This window comes from Aquarana catesbeiana, linkage group LG03 (genome assembly GCF_042186555.1).
Source record: "Aquarana catesbeiana isolate 2022-GZ linkage group LG03, ASM4218655v1, whole genome shotgun sequence".
In the NCBI taxonomy this organism is placed as follows: Eukaryota; Metazoa; Chordata; class Amphibia; order Anura; family Ranidae; genus Aquarana; species Aquarana catesbeiana.
Genome location: NC_133326.1, coordinates 247,434,628 through 247,453,032, shown reverse-complemented (window position 1 = coordinate 247,453,032; position 18,405 = coordinate 247,434,628). Strand labels below are relative to the sequence as shown.

The 18,405-nt window shown below is 39.4% G+C and overlaps 1 protein-coding gene across 1 annotated transcript in view; it reads left to right on the top strand.

Annotated features, from left to right (window-relative positions):
• ADAMTS20 (ADAM metallopeptidase with thrombospondin type 1 motif 20) overlaps positions 1-18,405 on the top strand; it is a 263,623-nt gene that overhangs the window by 23,644 nt on the left and 221,574 nt on the right. Inside the window, exons 2-3 of the mRNA XM_073619942.1 lie at positions 12,292-12,647; positions 18,082-18,247. Coding sequence (XP_073476043.1) covers positions 12,292-12,647; positions 18,082-18,247 — 522 coding nt within the window. The remainder of the gene's footprint in view (positions 1-12,291; positions 12,648-18,081; positions 18,248-18,405) is intronic.

Genomic DNA, 18,405 nt, shown 5'->3' with positions numbered 1-18,405 from the left:
GTGTAGTTCTGGTATCTCCCTGCCAAGACTACCAACCAGCTATCAAGCACACCTTGACACCTTGACTGCTGGACTATATAAGCCCGCCCTTAACCAAGGCTCAAATACTTCAGAATTCCATCTGCTAGCCTTGTCCCTGCCTGAACCTGCTTTTGTTCCTGCTTTTGTCCTGGACTCCATTCCATGTACCCTGTGCTTGAGACCTGTTCCCTCTACCTGCTCCCATTATGGTCTGTTTCCTCATACCTGGCTTCTGTTCCCATTTTGCTTTTGTCCCTGCCTGGGTTATTTATGTTTGTTTCCTGTGCTTATGAATATATAATTATTAGTTAGATAGTTAGTTAGGTGTTTTTGGGGTTTTGCTGTGTCTTGCACTTATTACTTGGTTATAGTTTGCTGTTTGCACGTGTGTCTTTATCTTAAATAAACTTACTTTTTTCACTTACTCATTTGTTCCTGATTCCTTGGTGCAGCCCAATGATCTGATCACCTGTATTGGATGTCTGTGTATGGCATCCCCTGACAGTCCCCCACATGACTCGCAAACTGCAAATTAAACTTGTTATGGCTTTCCTTCAACAATGGCTTTCTTCTTGCCACTCTTTCATAAAGGCCATATTTGTGGAATGCATGGCTAGTAGTTGTCCTGTGGACAGATTCTCCCACCTGAGCTGTGGATCTCTGAAGCTCCTCCAGAGTTACCATGGGCCTCTTGGCTGCTTCTCTGAATAATGCTCTCGTTTCCCGGCCTGTCAGTTTAGGTGGACAGTCATATTGTGCCATACTCTTTCCATTTTCGGATGATGGATTGAACAGTGCTCTGTGAGATGTTCAAAGCTTGGAATATTTTTTTATAACCTAACCCTGCTTTAAACTTCTCCACAACTTTATCCCTGACCTGTCTGGTGTGTCCCTTGGCCTTCGTTATGCTGTTTGTTCACTGAGGTTCTGTAACAAACATCTGAGGGCTTCATGGAACAGCTGTATCTATAGTAAGATTAAATTACACACAGGTGAAATCTATTAACTAATTAGTTTAATCCTGAAGGCAATTGGTTACACTAGATCTTAGTTAGGGGTATCAGAGTAAAAGGGGACTGAATATAAATGCACGCCACACTTTTCAGATATTTATTTGTAAAAAAAAAAATTGAAAACCATTTATCATTTTCCTTCCACTTCACAATCATGTGCCAGTTTGTGTTGGTCTATCACATAAAATCCCAATAAAATTTATTTAAGTTTTTGGTTGTAACATGCCAAAATGTAGACATTTCAAGGGGTATTAATACTTTTTCAATGCACTGTATTTCTTTTGAATAAAGATTTTATAAAACATAGTAAAATAATATACATTGTATATATATTGAACTTAAAACAATAGATCAACAAGTGAGGCTGCATGAAAACAGTGTTAAATACTTCAATACAGATCAAACACACACAACAAACCAAGTTTAGCGCTGTCCCCACTATACCTATTCCAACAATGAACAGTCTGTATGTATATTCCTCACTTAAGGTGTTGCAGCTCTCCCAAAAGTCCACTGGGTGGTAGACATGATTCTGAAAATATATAAAGACAAGAGAGAGCGCACGCCAGCCCTAGTGTGTTATTGTTTAATAGATGAAGATAAGTGTATAAAAAACGAAGGTTGCACTCACAAACATCCAGCGTTAAATGGCATAAACAGCTCCATAATAGCCTCCTCCCCTGGTCTGTAGGGATCAGTTAGCTCACAGCAACTAGCAGCGTGGTAAAGTATTTCAGTAAGCACAGACCACCTGCTTCCTTGTAACACACAACGCCCAAAGCACTCGCACGGACCAGCCGGCACTGCCTAACGTCACTCGTGGCCAGGGAGGGGATGCACAGTGATGCAGCTGACTCCGCTCGTAAGCTTCATGCAATTGCTAGGACAACATGTTTCGGAGGTGTGGCCTCCTTCAGGTAACGCCCTCATCTCCTCTGGTGATAATATATGCTCAAACCCCCTGCCCCTCCTATCTATGAACCAATGGCATCATAACAGACCAGGAGCACGGAGTGCACAGCAAGAGGTATCTACAAGACGGAGGGGTTTATATAGCAACAGCATCCTAAAATGGTGTTTAGTACAAATAAACATAGAGAATTAGCACTATGTTTAATGTAAATCTAAATAAAAAGAGTTCTTGTCATATGTAATTAAAACTTATTTAAAAAGTACTTATGTGAACAGTACTATAAAATATACTATAAAATATACACTATATATTAATTAATATCATCAACAACAGAAAATCACGCTGCGAGGGCATAATCATACATATCAAAATACATAAATAAATGATATATAATATATACATAATACAACATCATATCGATAAAGATGCAAGCCGTCATGGCATATCCAATGTAGAAATGAATTGTATTATATTATATGGTTTTTAGGTGGTGAAGAAATAAAGTTATATTAAGCTATAAAGTATATGGTGGGGTCTCATACTAAAATGGACCCCTATCTGATAAAATTATAATCTGATTCATACAAAACGAAAGTCTAAAACTAAAATAATGAATATGGAGGATTTATAAATTGAATAAGTATTCAGGGCAGCACAGTGGTGTAGTGGGTAGCACTCTCAGCCGGCAGCACAAAGGGTCGCCGGTTCAATTCCCATCCACAACACCACCTGAATGAAAGGCCAAACAATGTCAAAAAGAATGTCTTATACATTGGGTAATTTCATATGAGGGTACCTATTTCAAGTTCTTTGTTTAACCCTACTGGTGCCGTACTGTTTAGAGTGAAAATCCAATAGGATTCACGTTTGCATAAACGAGCAAAACGTTCACCTTCCGGGATAGACATAGGTATGGATTCTATACCAAAAAGTTCCAACCCTGTAGTGCTGTCATCATGTTTATGCTTAAAGTGACGTGGCACACTATGCTTCTCAACCTTTTTTTCTATGAACCTACGGTGTTCACCAAAGAGGGTCCTCATCGCACGCACCTTTCTACCTACATAGAGGTACCCACATGGGCACCTCAACCCATAGATAACAAACTGGGTATTGCTACATATAAATTGTTTAATGTAGAAGGTACGGCCATCTTTACAACTAAATGACTTCTGGCCATGAGAGATAAATTTACACGCTTTGCATTTAATGCCTTTACATCTATAACATCTAGTAATGTTAAAGAATTGAGGGATGTTTTGCATTTTCAAGCTTTGTTTGTCTTTAAGGCGACTGGGGGCAATTAAACTTTTCACATTTTTTGCACGTCGGAATACTACCCAAGGTTTGTTGGGGAGGATTTTTCCAAATGTATTGTCCTGCCCCAAAATTGGCCAGTGCTTTTGGACAGCTCTTTTTATCCCCCAGTGCTGATCGTTGAATGTTGGAATAAAAAGAATGTCATGTTGATCTTTTGCAGATGTAGTCATAATCTTGTTCTGGATGCCTTCTCTATATTGGTCTCTCGCCTTTTGAATTTGATGATCTGCATATCCTTTTTCCACAAACTTTTTTGAAGGTATGGTTGCCTGATCATCATAATCTTTGGTGCCACTACATTTCCTGTGTAGCCTACAGAACTGACTGTAGGGTATGTTATCTTTCCATTTAAAGTGCTGGCAACTCCTCTGATGCAAATAGGCATTGCCAGCAGTTTCTTTGAAGTGGGTTTTGGATGTGATGTTGCCATCTCCATCACTACCCAGTTCAAGGTCCAAGAATACCAGGGAATGAATGTCTACTACATGGGTAAATTGGATACCAAACATATTCTTATTGCAATATGAGACAAATTTGTCAATAATATCAGGTGGTCCATCCCAAATAATCAGTATATCATCGATTTACCTCCCATAGTATACCAGATGTTTGGCAAATGGATTGTGCTGCCAAATACAGGATTTTTCCCAATACCCCATGAACAGATTTGCAAAACATGGTGCAAAATGTGCACCCATAGCCGTGCCAGCTATCTGTCTATAAAATTTGCCCTGGAAAGAGAAATAATTCCTCTCCAAGGCAAACTTAGTGCAATGGCAGATGGCAGTCAGTTCTGTAGGCTATGCAGGAATGGTAGTAGCACCAAAGATTATGATGATCAGGCAACCATATTGTCAAAAAAGTTTTTGGAAAAAGGATATGCAGATCATCACATTCAAAAGGCGAGAGATCAATATAGAGAAGGCATCCAGAACAAGATTATGACTACATCTGCAAAAGAACAACATGACATTCTTTTTATTACAACATTCAACGATCAGCACTGGGCGATAAAAAGAGCTGTCCAAAAGCACTGGTCAATTTTGGGGCAGGACAATACACTTGTAAAAATCCTCCCCAATAAACCTCGGGTAGTATTCCGACGTGCAAAAAATGTGAAAAGTTTAATTGCCCCCAGTCGCCTTAAAGACAAACAAAGCTAGAGAATGCAAAACATCCCTCAATTCTTTACCATTACTGGATGTTATAGATGTAAAGGCATTAGATGCAAAGCGTGTAAATTTATCTCTCATGGCCAGAAGTCATTTAGTTGTAAAGATGGCCGTAGCTTCTACATTAGACAATTTATATGTTGCAATACCCAGTTTGTTATCTATGGGTTGAGGTGCCCATGTGGGTACCTCTATGTAGGTAGAACGGTGCGTGCGATGAGGACCGCTTTGGTGAACACCATAGGTTCATAGAAAAAAAGGTTGAGAAGCATAGTGTGCCACGTCACTTTAAGCATAAACATGATGGCAGCACTACAGGGTTGGAACTTTTTGGTATAGAATACATACCTATGTCTATCCCGAAAGGTGAACGTTTTGCTCGTTTATGCAAACATGAATCCTATTGGATTTTCACTCTAAACAGTATGGCACTAGAAGGGTTAAACAAAGAACTTGAAATAGGTACTCTCATATGAAATTACCCAATGTATAAGATATTCTTTTTTGTTTGGCCTTTCATTCGGGTGGTGTTGTGGATGGGAATTGAACCGGCAACCCTTTGTGCTGCCGGTTGAGAGTGCTACCCACTATACCACTGTGCTGCCCTGAATACTTATTCAATTTATAAATCCTCCATATTCGTTATTTTAGTTTTAGACTTTCGTTTTGTATGAATCAGATTATAATTTTATCAGATAGGGGTCCATTTTAGTATGGGACCCCACCATATACTTTATAGCTTAATATAACTTTATTTCTTCACCACCTAAAAACCATATAATATAATAAAATTCATTTCTACATTGGATATGCCATGACAGCTTGCATCTTTATCGAAATGATGTTGTATTATTTATATATTATATATCATTTATTTATGTATTTTGATATGTATGATTATGCCCTTGCAGCGTGATTTTCTGTTGTTGATGATATTAATTAATATATAGTGTATATTTTATAGTATATTTTATAGTACTGTTCACATAAGTACTTTTTAAATAAGTTTTAATTACATATGACAAGAACTCTTTTTATTTAGATTTATATTAAAGATAGTGCTAATTCTCTATGTTTATTTGTACTAAACACTATTTTAGGATGCTGTTGCTATATAAACCCCTCCGTCTTGTAGATATCTCTTGTTGTGTACTCCGTGCTCCTGGTCTGTTATGATGCCATTGGTTCATAGATAGAAGGGGCGGGGGGTTTGAGCATATATTATCACTAGAGGAGATGAGGGCGTTACCTGAAGAAGGAGGCCACGCCTCCGAAACATGTTGTCCTAGAAATTGCATGAAGCTTACGAGAGGAGTCAGCTGCATCACTGTGCATCCCCTCCCTGGCCACGAGTGACGTCAGGCAGTGCCGGCTGGTCTGTGCGAGTGCTTTGGGCGTTGTGTGTTACAAGGAAGCAGGTGGTCTGTGCTTACTGAAATACTTTACCACGCTGCTAGTTGCTGTGAGCTAATTGATCCCTACAGACCAGGAGAGGAGGCTATTATGGAGCTATTTATGCCATTTAACGCTGGATGTTTGTGAGTGCAACCCTCGTTTTTTATACACTTATCTTCATCTATTAAACGATAACACACTAGGGCTGGCGTGCGCTCTCTCTTGTCTTCATATACTTCAATACAGATGATTGCAAAGCTCTCCCAGCCCCAGAAGGAACCTCTATGTTCACTGAAGACTGCAGCTAAAGACCTAGGCACATTCTCTGAGGACATTGGTCTCTGTAAAGTGGTCCAACATGCTCTCGCCCCTCCCGCCTTGTGAACCCTACAGTAGTGCAGTCAGCAAAGACCATGCTACCTGCTGATTGTACAAGGGTTCATTTGAGGTTTCAAGCAAGGGTTTGGGAAAATATATTTTAATGTGTGATACTTAATTTTTTCAGGCTTGAGACTTCTTTATTTCATGCTGTGATTATTCACTTTTTTGATTAAGTAGGTTATCATTCACAAGTGAGTTTTTTTTGTTTGCTCTATCTATTCCTGCACCCAGATATACTGTACCTAAACTATTGCATTGGAAAAGAGAGTTAAGAGTTTTCTGAATGCATTGAAAGGTATTTTCTGTATGCATTTCTAAGGTAAGCGTATTTCCTGCTTTTGTATTTTCCATGTGGTACTATTAAACCTGATCCATTCAATAGTAAAATTGTAAAGTTTTTTTTAAATACAACTGTACACATCATGTGAAAGTGCATTCATGAGCTAAAATGGCTTGAAGTGAATTTAAACAGTTTAACACCAGTGTTTAGACCATTAGAGTTTGCTTACTTTATCTGATATTGCTGTCAAAAATAAATCCTGTGTTTTGGCACATTTTTTCACTTTTCATTTCTACACACCACATTATGCCATAAAACCAAAATAAATCATGTTGTGTACTGTTTTTTTCAGTATGATTTTCTCCTTGTTACTCTTCCCTAGAGCCCAATTTTGTGGAGCAACTGGGTTAGAGTCATTTCTTGAATAGTTTCTCCTATTTTAGCTGGGCATTTCTGCAGCTTGAGAGATATTACCATTAGCAACTTTATTGCATCTCTGACTAATACTCCTTCTTAAAGGGTAACTGCACTGTCATGGAAGAAAAATATTGCAAATAAAAGAACTAACTATTATAGCTTATACAATTGATGCACAAGCCATATTGTCATTTAATGTTATTAAAAATGACCTTATGTTTTAAACTTCAGCATATTATGTTTTTAAACTTTGACCTAAAGGGTAACTTTATTTTCATGGGAAAAAAATAGCAAATAACAAAAAAAAAACATTTATAGCATATACAATTGCTACACAAGTCATTGTGCAGTTGAATGTTATATAAAAATACCTTTCCTTTTCAATCTACAGCTGCTGTAATTTTCTGTAAAATGCAATGCAATATGGCTGCCTAGAGGTGTTCTGTACACAGAATGTGTAGAGAACGTCCCCCAGAAACATCCTTTCCTGCTTGTGTGATTGGCTCACTGATTTTCCCAGAAGCCTACACTAAGATACAAGTCAGGTTTTTGGCATTACCTGCAACAAAAATGTAATTTTTTACTCCCAATAGGATGTCATATCTAAAGGGATGCAGACCCAGCAGTTTTCCCCTTTAGAGCTCTACGGCTGCAACAGCTGGTTAATAATTATAAAACCACTCCCATTAGACTCACTCAGCACAGAGGCACAGAGAAAAAAACAGTGATTTCTTTAGAATAACAAAAGGTAGGAATCTGCAACAAAGTTTGTTAAAATCCCTGCAATGCACATAGATCACCCAGAGGGGAATGTTTTTTTTTCTCAACAAAAGTGGAGTTACACTTTAATGTTCTGTAAAATCCAATGCAATATGGCAACTTGGGGACAAGTACAGAATCCCTCCCAAAAATGTAATTTCTTGCTTGATTAACCACTTAACAACCGGCCCATAGCCAAATGAAGGCTACCAGGGCGGTTGCTTAACTCTGGGAGGGCGTACAGTGACATCCTCCCAGAATTCCACTCTCGTGCTCCCCCTGGGGCGTGCACCCAAGAGCATCCGGGACCCGGCGCATCAAGGATCCCAGTAAATGGCCGCTAATCGCAGCCGTTTACCATGTGATCGCTCCGTCATTTGACATGTAAACAAACCGGCGTCATCTCATGATCCCGGTTCCTCTCCTCCCCTCTCTGTACCGATCGGTACACTGTGAGAGGAGATGGGGAGAGATCGGATGGCAGCAGCATTGTGGGCTGGATCTGTAGTGCCCACAGTGCTGCTCAGTGACAACTGCCATCCATCCATGCTCAGCCATGCCTCAATGCTCTGCAATACCCTGCACTACTCTGCAATACTGTGCAATACTCTGCAATACCCCACAATACTGTGCAATACTCTGCAATACCCCACAATACTCTGCAATACCCCGCAATACTCTGCAATACTCTGCAATACCCTGCAATACCCCGCAATACTCTGCAATACCCCGCAATACTCTGCAATACCCTGCAATACCCCACAATACTCTGCAATACCCCGCAATACTCTGCAATACCCTGCAATACTCTGCAATACCCCGCAATACTCTGCAATACCCCGCAATACCCCGAAATGCCCTGCCATACCCTGCAATACTCTGCCATACCCCGCAATACTCTGCGATACCCTGCCATACCCAGCCATACCGAGCCATACTCTGCAATACTCGGTGATACCCAGCCATACTCTGCCATACCCAGCCATACCCAGCCATGCTCAGCCATACTCGGCAATACCCTGCCATACCCTGCTATACTTTGCAATACCCCGCCATACTCTGCAATACCTCGCAAAACTCTGCAATACTCTGCCATACCCTGCAATACTCTGCCATACCCTGCCATACCCAGCCATACTCTGCAATACTCGGTGATACCCAGCCATACTCTACCATACCCAGTCATACTCGGCGATACCCTGCAATACCCTGCCATACTCAGCCATACCCAGCCATACTCGGCTGTACTCGGCCTCTGTATGTGGCCAGGCTGTGGAAGTCTCACACATGTGGTATCGCCGTACTCAGGAGGAGTAGTAGAATCTTTTTGGGGTGTCATTTTTGGTATGTACATGCTATGTGTTAGAAATATTGTATAAATGGACAACTTTGTGTTAAAAAAAATGCGTTTTAACCACTTCCCGCCCGCCGTCATTCGACGTCCTTGACTTTGTGCGGGGATATCTGAATGATGCCTGCAGCTACAGGCATCATTCAGATATCAGCTTTTTCAGCCGGCGATTCCCTACACCATAAGAATGATCATAGCGGCTGTTCCACTGCTTGATCATTCTTACGGGAGGCGAGGGGGACGTCCCCCCCTCCCGCCGCCCTCCGGTGCTTCTACTGACTCACCGCTATGATCAAAGCCAGGATCTTTTTTTTTTTTTTTTTTCAGGCTTCCCAGCCTAGAGGTGAGATGTGGGGTCTTATTGACCCCATATCTCACTGTAAAGAGGACCTGTCATGCCATATTCCTATTACAAGGGATGTTTACATTCCTTGTAATAGGAATAAAAGTGATCAAAAAATTTTTTTTGGAAAAAAGCGTCAAACTAAAAAAAATAAAGTAAAATGAACAATAAAAAAAAAAAAAAAAAATTTAAAGCGCCCCTGTCCCCGTGTGCTTGCATGCAGAAGCGAACGCATACATAAGTCCCGCCCACATATGAAAACGGTGTTGAAACCACACATGTGAGGTATCGTTGCGATCGGTAGAGCGAGAGCAATAATTTTGGCCCTAGACCTCCTCTGTAACTCAAAACATGTAACCAGTAAAAAATTTTAAAGCGTCGCCCATGGGGATTTTTAAGTAGCGAAGTTTGGCGCCATTCCACAAGCGTGTGAAATTTTGAAAGGTGACATGTTGGGTATCTATTTACTCGGCGAAACTTCATCTTTCACATTATGCAAAAACATTGGGCTAACTTTACTGTTTTGTTTTTTTTTAAAGCACAAAACTGTTTTTTTTTAAAAAAAAAACAAAGCGTTCGAAAAATTGCTGCGCAAATACCATGCAAGATAAAAAGTTGCAATGACCGCCATTGTATTCTTGATTTTGCAAAGAATTGTGGGACAAAATGACAACTTCAAAAAACTCACCATGCATCTTTCTAAATACCATGGAATGTCTTTTTTCCAAAAAGGGGTCATTTGGGGGGTATTTGTACTTTTCTGGCATGTTAGGGTCTCAAGAAATTAGGCCGTCAGTAATTCAGGTGTGATCAATTTTCAGATATTGGCACCATAGCTTTTGGACTCTATAACTTTCACAAAGACCAAATAATATCCACTGATTTGGGTTATTTTTACCAAAGATATGTAGCGGTATCAATTTTGGCCAAAATATATGAAGAAAAATTACTATTTTGCAAAATTTTATAACAGAAACGAAGAAAAATGCATTTTCTTACATATTTTTCGGTCTTTTTTCTTTTATAGTGCAAAAAATAAAGAACCCAGCGGTGATTAAATACCACCAAAAGAAAGCCCTATTTGTGTGAAAAAAAAGGACAAATATTTCATATAGATACAGTGTTGCATGACTGAGTAATTGTCATTCAAAATGTGAGAGCACTAAAAGCTGAAAAGGGGGTTTAAGTGCCCAGTGGTCAAGTGGTTAAAGAACTCTGCACTAAGATACATGTCAAGTTTTAGGCATTCTCTGCAATAAAAGTGTAATATTTGGTGAAATGCTCACTAAGGGTTAATCACATCTAAAAAGATGTAAACACTGAAACTTTTCTCATCAGAACTCTCAAAGTAAGATTAAAATTAATTAGTCACTTCCATTTAGAATCACTGTGCACAGAACATTGTCTAACAAAGAACTATACCTTCAGAGCTAAAACAGGTAAAAATCTGCAACAAAGTTTGTTAAAATCCTTGCAAAAGACGTTGATCAGCCAGAGAGGATTGTTTCTTTTTCTCAACAAATGTGGAACTACTCTTTAATCTTAAAACTCATTGGGGTTAATTTACTAAAACTGGAGAGTGCTGGTGGAGCTGTGCATAGTAGCCAATCAGCTTATACCTTCAGCTTGTTCAATTAAGCTTTGACAAAAAAAAATGGAAGCTGATTGGTTTCTATGCAGTGCTACACCAGACTTTGCACTCTCCAGTTTTAGTAAATCAATCCCTTTGGCTAAATAGGCAAGAAGAGTTACTGTAGCCCACATATTTTTCAATTTTTTATAACTTTAATAGGGCTCTGGGAGATGTTCAGAATTCAAATTTTTAATAACATGTCCCTAATAATTGGTACTTCTCCAAATCTTTATCTCGGACTTGTTTTGAAATGTTTCTTGCAGTTGGGATTCACAATGTGGCTAGATTACTAAGATCTATTGTGTGTGCATTGCATTAGAAAAAGTCCTGTTTGCTGTATCTTTGATGTGGTTTCTAGCAAATCATGCACATACTGCCTCTTGAGATGCAAGTGTGAACAAGATCTGGTACCTTCCGGAAACAGGTATTTTTTTTTTATCTTGCACAGAGGTGTACTCTATTCAGCTAATTATGTGACTTCTAATGTGTAATTCATCTGTAAAATATTTAGACATAACTTTATGATCTTCTATTGTACATCGGTGAGCCTGTGAAGATTCTGATTCCTTTGAGAGCATAGCTAGTAATAGTATGTCACACTCCACTGGATTTGTTCTGTAACGTTGATGAGGTTTTGCTGCCAATTCAAGTAGCTTCCTCAGCTCTAATCAATATCTGAAATATACCATACCATTTAATTCCACGTGGATATTGCATTCACTTAACTCAGTTGACTATGGTTAACAACCAGATGTAAATCTGTGACAAAGGATCCCCTTGTGCAGTACCTTAGCTGTGCCAATTTATTTTGTTCCACTACCATGTGCTTCCCTGGATTAACATACACATGCTGCATTTATGTTAACAAATAATGTTTTTTTTCATACGAGGGGCATCCCAAATGTTCACAGCCCAACATGGAGGAAGTGACCAGACAGCCATAAAGCTTTATCACTGCAACAAGCCATTCTCCTAGATGTTCCATGCTGAAAATAGCACATGTGTGCTATATGTGTGCTTCCAAAAGTTGGCACCCCTCTAGTACAGTTGAAAGTGGAGAAAGTGGAAAAAAAGGCCTGGAGTGTCTTATCATCTGGCAAAGTGATGGCGACAGTCTTCTGGGATTCTGAGGGTGTGCTGCTGCACACCCCAGCAGACTCACGCCATCACTTTGCCCACTGATGGAACACTCGGAGCTTAACACTTAACTGAAAAGTCTAGGAACATTTTACATTTTGTGGGCAGTTTCTTTGTATTATTTTTAGTGAATTGCGTGTGTTTTTTTTTTTGCAGCTAATTTTGTGAAAACCCTTTCATCATACGAAATTGTCATACCTTCTCGAGTAAATGACTTTGGAGAAGCCTTCCCACATAACCAGCATTTCAAAAGAAGGAAAAGAAGCACTGACTTTCAAACTTCACAGACTCATGTCAACAAAACAAATTATTATTTTTCTGCCTATGGACAGCTCTTTCATTTTAACCTTACCATCAATGCAAATTTTATTGCAGACTCTTACAGTGTTGTCCATATTGGAAAACCAAGTTATGGTCACCTTGACTCATCAGACTTCAAACATTGTTTTTACAGTGGGCATGTTAATGGTTTAGAGGAACATACAGCTGCCATGAGTCTTTGTGGTGGAATGGTGAGTTTTACTTTTGCATGAACTTATAATGTTTGAGTTATCTATACAACATTTGTCATTATTCTTTCCTCTTGGTCTCCTGTATTTAACACATTTTGTCATAGACTAATCTTTTTTTCTGTTTTATATTTGAGTATTACAAACCACTATTTAGTTCCAGTATGTCTTTATTCATATTTTATCCAATATAAAAAAATAGTGCAATGTCAGATGACACAAAATTGAATAATAATACAGTAGGGGGAGGATGGGGAAAAGGGTAATAACACTGGATACAGCAGTCAAATACAGGTATATGACATACAGCAGGTTATGCTTGCCATAAGATGCTAATGCCTAACATCTTGTCCTGGAGGGGTCGGCAAAGTAGAGGAACTGAGCAGAGAGAGAATGGTAGGTATTTACCAGAAAGTGTAAGAGCACCACAAACTAATTCTTACTAAGTCAGTGCCTAAGTCAGTGGTCAAATGCCACCAGACATTCTGTAGACATTATGTCATTAAGGACCTGTGCCCTTTCCATAATGGAAGGTGGCATGGATAATTTCCAGTGGCAAGAAATCACAACTCTAGTTGCCAGGAGACAATGAGTTTGCTTTACTAAAGGCAAATGGGCTATTCACTTTGTGAAAAACATTGCACTTTGCATGAGACTTTTCCCCAGAGTTCAGTGAATATGGTGAAATTCTACTTTGTAAGGTAAACCCAATCAAGTGCAGGGAAAATAAAAAACAGCATGTTGCTTGCACATTATTGTATAGCAGAGCTTTACCTCATTCACTAAATTCTCAACCCCAATGCCTCAAATGTACATTTTGTTGTAGACAGAGAAAACATTTCCCCAAACAGAGGAAGTCTAGTACATTCCACCAAATGTGTATCTGAGTATCTGATCTTCAGGCCATCTCCAACATTAACTGGAGGTAGATGGATAGATATGACCTAACTGAGTAAGTATGATACCAGAAGGAGACAATGTTTTAGTTTCCTGAAAATATGAAGACTTTGACATTTTATGGGTGAGTGTGAAAGCCAACTTGATTCCCTATCCTCATTGATCCTTTTTGGTTGAAGCCTTTTCTAACAGCTTTGTGGTTCAGTAATGCTTTCAGTTAAATTCTCTTCATCTGTATTCTCCTAATGACTTTAAGGCGGGGTTCACACCTCCGTGTGGAGTGGCTCACAGCAGGGTCCGGTGCATCCCTGATTTGGGTCTGAATTTTTTGGCTGAATTCAGACCTGAGACAGATCAGAAGAGGCACAGGACCCCTGTGCAATTTGCTCCACAGCCATCCTGGAGGTGTGTAAACCGGCTCCATTGAGAGCCAGTCAGTGGCTCCTGACATGCGAATTGGATGCGGGGAAATCCACATCCAATTCCCAATTGTGTGAACCCAGCCTCAAAAGCTTGCTAAGTCAAAGATCTAATAAAACAGCTTGGTGTATTGTGTTTTAAACATTTTTGGCTATTCCTGGTTTTAGACATTTTCACAACCGGGCTGTCATATTGTGAAGACCAATGCACACATTTTAACATTAAGTAAGCCTAATTTTTTGAGTCTATGTTACATCTCAGCACAAGAAGAAATATTGACTACCCTAACTGTCTAAAAAGAATCTTGAAATAAATGGTTATGTACTATAAAGAAGCAAGAGTGTGATAGATTCTCAGAAACTGGGTATTATGTCAAGTTGCAAAATAGATGAAGGCACTGCCTTTGGAATAAAAGAAAAAAAAAAAAAAGGTTTAGCTCAAGTTGGGCAATGCCATGAAAACAAGCATATAATACTTTGTGTATGTCTCTCAAATATTCAATGAAGAAAATGTGATAACAGTTTATGACTAACTTTATAAAAAAAAAACTATTTATAAAAATACACGATATATGTATTTGCAAGACACCCTGATTATCATCAAATATGTTTTTTTAAGGAATTTATGTTCTAGTACCTGAGTCAGTGCCAGCTAAGCCATGTTTTTTCGTCATACTTCTCTTTCGGATCACAGAAGTGCACTTACTTTTGTCTTGTGACCCAGAATTAGCCAACAGCGGGCTAAAACACAGAGCCACTCCAAGTTCTGAAAGGATCTTGATAATAATGTCAGGATATATCCAGATACCTGACCACTGAGAGCCTGTGTCAGTCACTCTGACCCTCTCCCCAGCCTGGCACTCCAGTGAGTGGTGGAGGGCCACCTGACTGACAGCCACTGCTCTCTGCTCAGAAGAGACGGAATTTGGGCCTGGACTAGGGCTTAGAGCAGTGGACAGCTGCAGCATCATAGCGAGGCTGCAGCCATAGAGGTGAGTATGTATGTTTATGCATTTTTTTTATTCCCACAGTGAACAATCAGCTAGAGAGATTCTGGGATTGCAAACAAAGTAGAGTTATTTACTAAAGGCAAATAGGCTGTTCAATTTCCAAGGGAACTTGCCTTAGAGCTTAATGAATGTGGTGAAATTTCACACTGCAAAGAATACCCAATCATGTGCATGTAACAGCATTTTTGCTTGCACATGATCAGATGATGGAAGTCAGCAGAACTTCACCTCATTCACTAAGCTCTGGGGAAAATTTTCTTGCAAGGTTTACATTTCCTTGAAAAGTACAATGTGCATCTTTCCTTGAACTGTGGGCAGCCTATTTGCCTTTAGTAATCAAGCCCTGTGTGCCTTACATCTGTGTACCCATGTGGACCCACAATGCAAGCATACCATATCGATTCACCTCTGTTTTTGGTCATTTGCGCAATACATACAGTGAAACCAATAGATCAGTGATCTGTGTAAATACGTTTAACTGGCATTTGTGTGAAGTTATTTGCTATTTGTTATTTGTCTGTGTCCCATTGGGGAAGTTTCTCTTTACTTTTTGTCCCAGGTTCTAACCCTTTCCCATTCTTTCCAAAACTAAAAAGAAGTTTGGGCTGGTTTCCTACTGAAGATCTGACAGTGTGTGAGGTGTCACATCTTAATTAAAGACTATATTGTGTGGGCAAGCTGTTTAAAGCTTCCCATATACATTCCCATCCTACAATTCTAGGTCATGCTATAAGCTATTTTCTTCAGGGTTGCAGCTGCATGCAATAAAAAGAAAAAAAGATTGTATTACTTTTTTTGTATCTCGGTACAAACAGATTTGGTGTACGACACAGCTAACTTAGCAAAATACATCAGACCACTTTCTTTATTCTCCAGTCAAGCAAGATTTTTACTGAACATGCTTTGCACAAACTGGGATGAGTGATACAAATGTAACAATCTGTTCATAGTTCAGACCGAGAAATATTACAAACGTGCCCTATGATTGAATTTCACAGGATGAGCTGTTTTTTCAATTATATCCAGTTGTACATTGTGTCTCACTGCCATTTTTTTTTGCAAAAAGAGGTGTTCAGGGAGGATGATGGGCTCTTTGGCTTCAACTTATATTTACAGATATCTATAAAGGCCTTAAAGGATAAGTACTCTATATTTAGGGTGTAACATGTAACATGTTACTAAAGAGCCCCTGTCCACACCCCCCCTGCTCCCTTCCCCTGTGACAGTGAGTGGGAATCTTCTCCTCGCACCCTCTGTCACAATTTAAAAACAGCGTGGCTGTGTAGAGCTCCGCCCACACAGCCGTGTCATTCATTCACAGCAATCTGTGAATGAATGAACTACAAGTACCAGCTTCCACTGCAGCAGATGGTTTGTAGTTCTCAATGAACTGAAAAGGCACTAATGAGTGCTCTCATATATCATTCTTCCTGTTCTTCAGTAACTGTCTGCCTGTATGGGAGGTACGAGCAGACAGCTGTACTGAGAGTCTGCCGGAGCCTGACATTGCACCCGTGATCTGCTGATTGCAGGTGCAATGCTCTTCAGGCTGCTAAAAAAAATAATAAATGCATCATTTTTTTACTTGCAAAAATATGTGCATTTATTATTTTTTTTAAAAGGTGAACTTATCCTTTCGTTCTAGGTAGACAGCAAAATAGCAGTCAAATACACATGGACATCTTTCCCACTAACATTAAAAGCAGACATACTCCCTTACACATTTGGTGGTCTCAGCAGAGAGGGTAGATAAGTGAACGTAATAGGAAGAATTTACTAAAACTGGAGCCTGGAGTGTGCAAAATCTGGTGCAGCTCTGCATAGACACCAATCGCGTTCCAGGTTTTTTTTTACCAAAGCTTAATTGAATAAGCTGAAATTAGAAGCTGATTAGCTACCATGCACAGCTAAATCACATTCTGAGTTTTCCAGTTTTAGTAAATCTCCCTCAATGCACAGGGATATGTAAAACAGTAGACACACAAACTCTTTATTTGAACTGTGAGATACTAAGGATGATGATCCTTGTTTGTTTATTTGTTGGTTTTGTTAGTTAAAGTGGTTGTAAAGGCATCTATATAAAACTATTCTAGCCCCTCTATTAAAGGCTGGCATAGCACACTGTGTCACTAGTTTTAAAAAACGAGCAGTGTAAATACCTAATTTCAGCTGTCTTCAGGCCGGTCACATCACTCATGGCCGCTTTACAGTTCTGATCTATTGCTTCTGTGGGAGGGGTCATAATCTCCCTCTAACGTCAGATGGGGATATCACGCGACCGCTTGTCTCCTCCGCAGAAGCCGTGTATTGTAGCTGTAAAGTGGCTGCGAGTCACGTGACCGGCCTGAAGACAGTTCAAATTAGGTATTTACACTGCTTGTTTTTTAAAACTAGTGACACAGTGTGCTATGCCAGCCTCTAATAGAGGGGCTGGCAGTGAAACACTTTTAATTTTACTTTACAGGAATAGTGGCAGGGGGGGCGGGGCGGCTGGAGACAGACACAGAGGGGGATGACAGGCAGGAAAGAGGGGGGAGAGAGGAGAGCAGAGAGCAGGCAGCCTATCACGGAGGGAGGCACTTTGACCACAGTGATCAGGGCGGAGCAGCCCTGGATATCGTGGTCTATTTAGAGAGGCCATACAGGAAGTGCCAGGTTCAGGGTTTTTTTTTTTTTTTTACAGTTTAGAGGGGGGCAGATTACACAGCACAAGCGCTGTGCTGTGCAATCTGCTTAAAGGGACCAGAATCTGCATTTTTTTTTTCTTTGGGTTAACAAACGCTTTAAGTTATTAGATAGAGAGGATAATGGATAACAGATATGTCACCCACTGCAGTGGGGCATTGTTAGGATGCACACCAAAGCAGTATAGAGTTCTTAGAAGTAAATTTTTATTTATTGTAGAGGTAATATAGGCAGTGATCTTTATGTACTAGATAAATACAGGTATATTCTTCACTGAAACTGGTAACTGCGTAAAATGCTTGAATGGTGAAATGCACTCCCGTCTCTTACCTGTTACTGCTAATGTAAAAATAAAATAAAGATTATATAAAAAATATATTGTTAGTATGATTCTAATAAAAGCCCACTAACTTTTTTGTTTTGTAGATGGGCACTTTTAAAGCACATGATGGGGAATATTTTTTAGAACCATTGATAGAATATGACGATGAAGAACATGAAGATGAGCAAAGCAAACCACATCTTCTCTACAAAAAGCAACAAAAGCTAGGAGAGCCTTCTGGAAACTCAGGTCCAAACTGTGAGATTACAGGTACAGTTACTTTATAGACTAAAATGTAAAAGTAAAGACATTTAATTCCTTAGTTATTTCATTCATGTATAACATAATATTCAACAGTTTTAATTACATAATCTTTTTCTGTGAGGTTCTACATTGCAAAATTTTTACTCGAAAACATACTTTCCTAG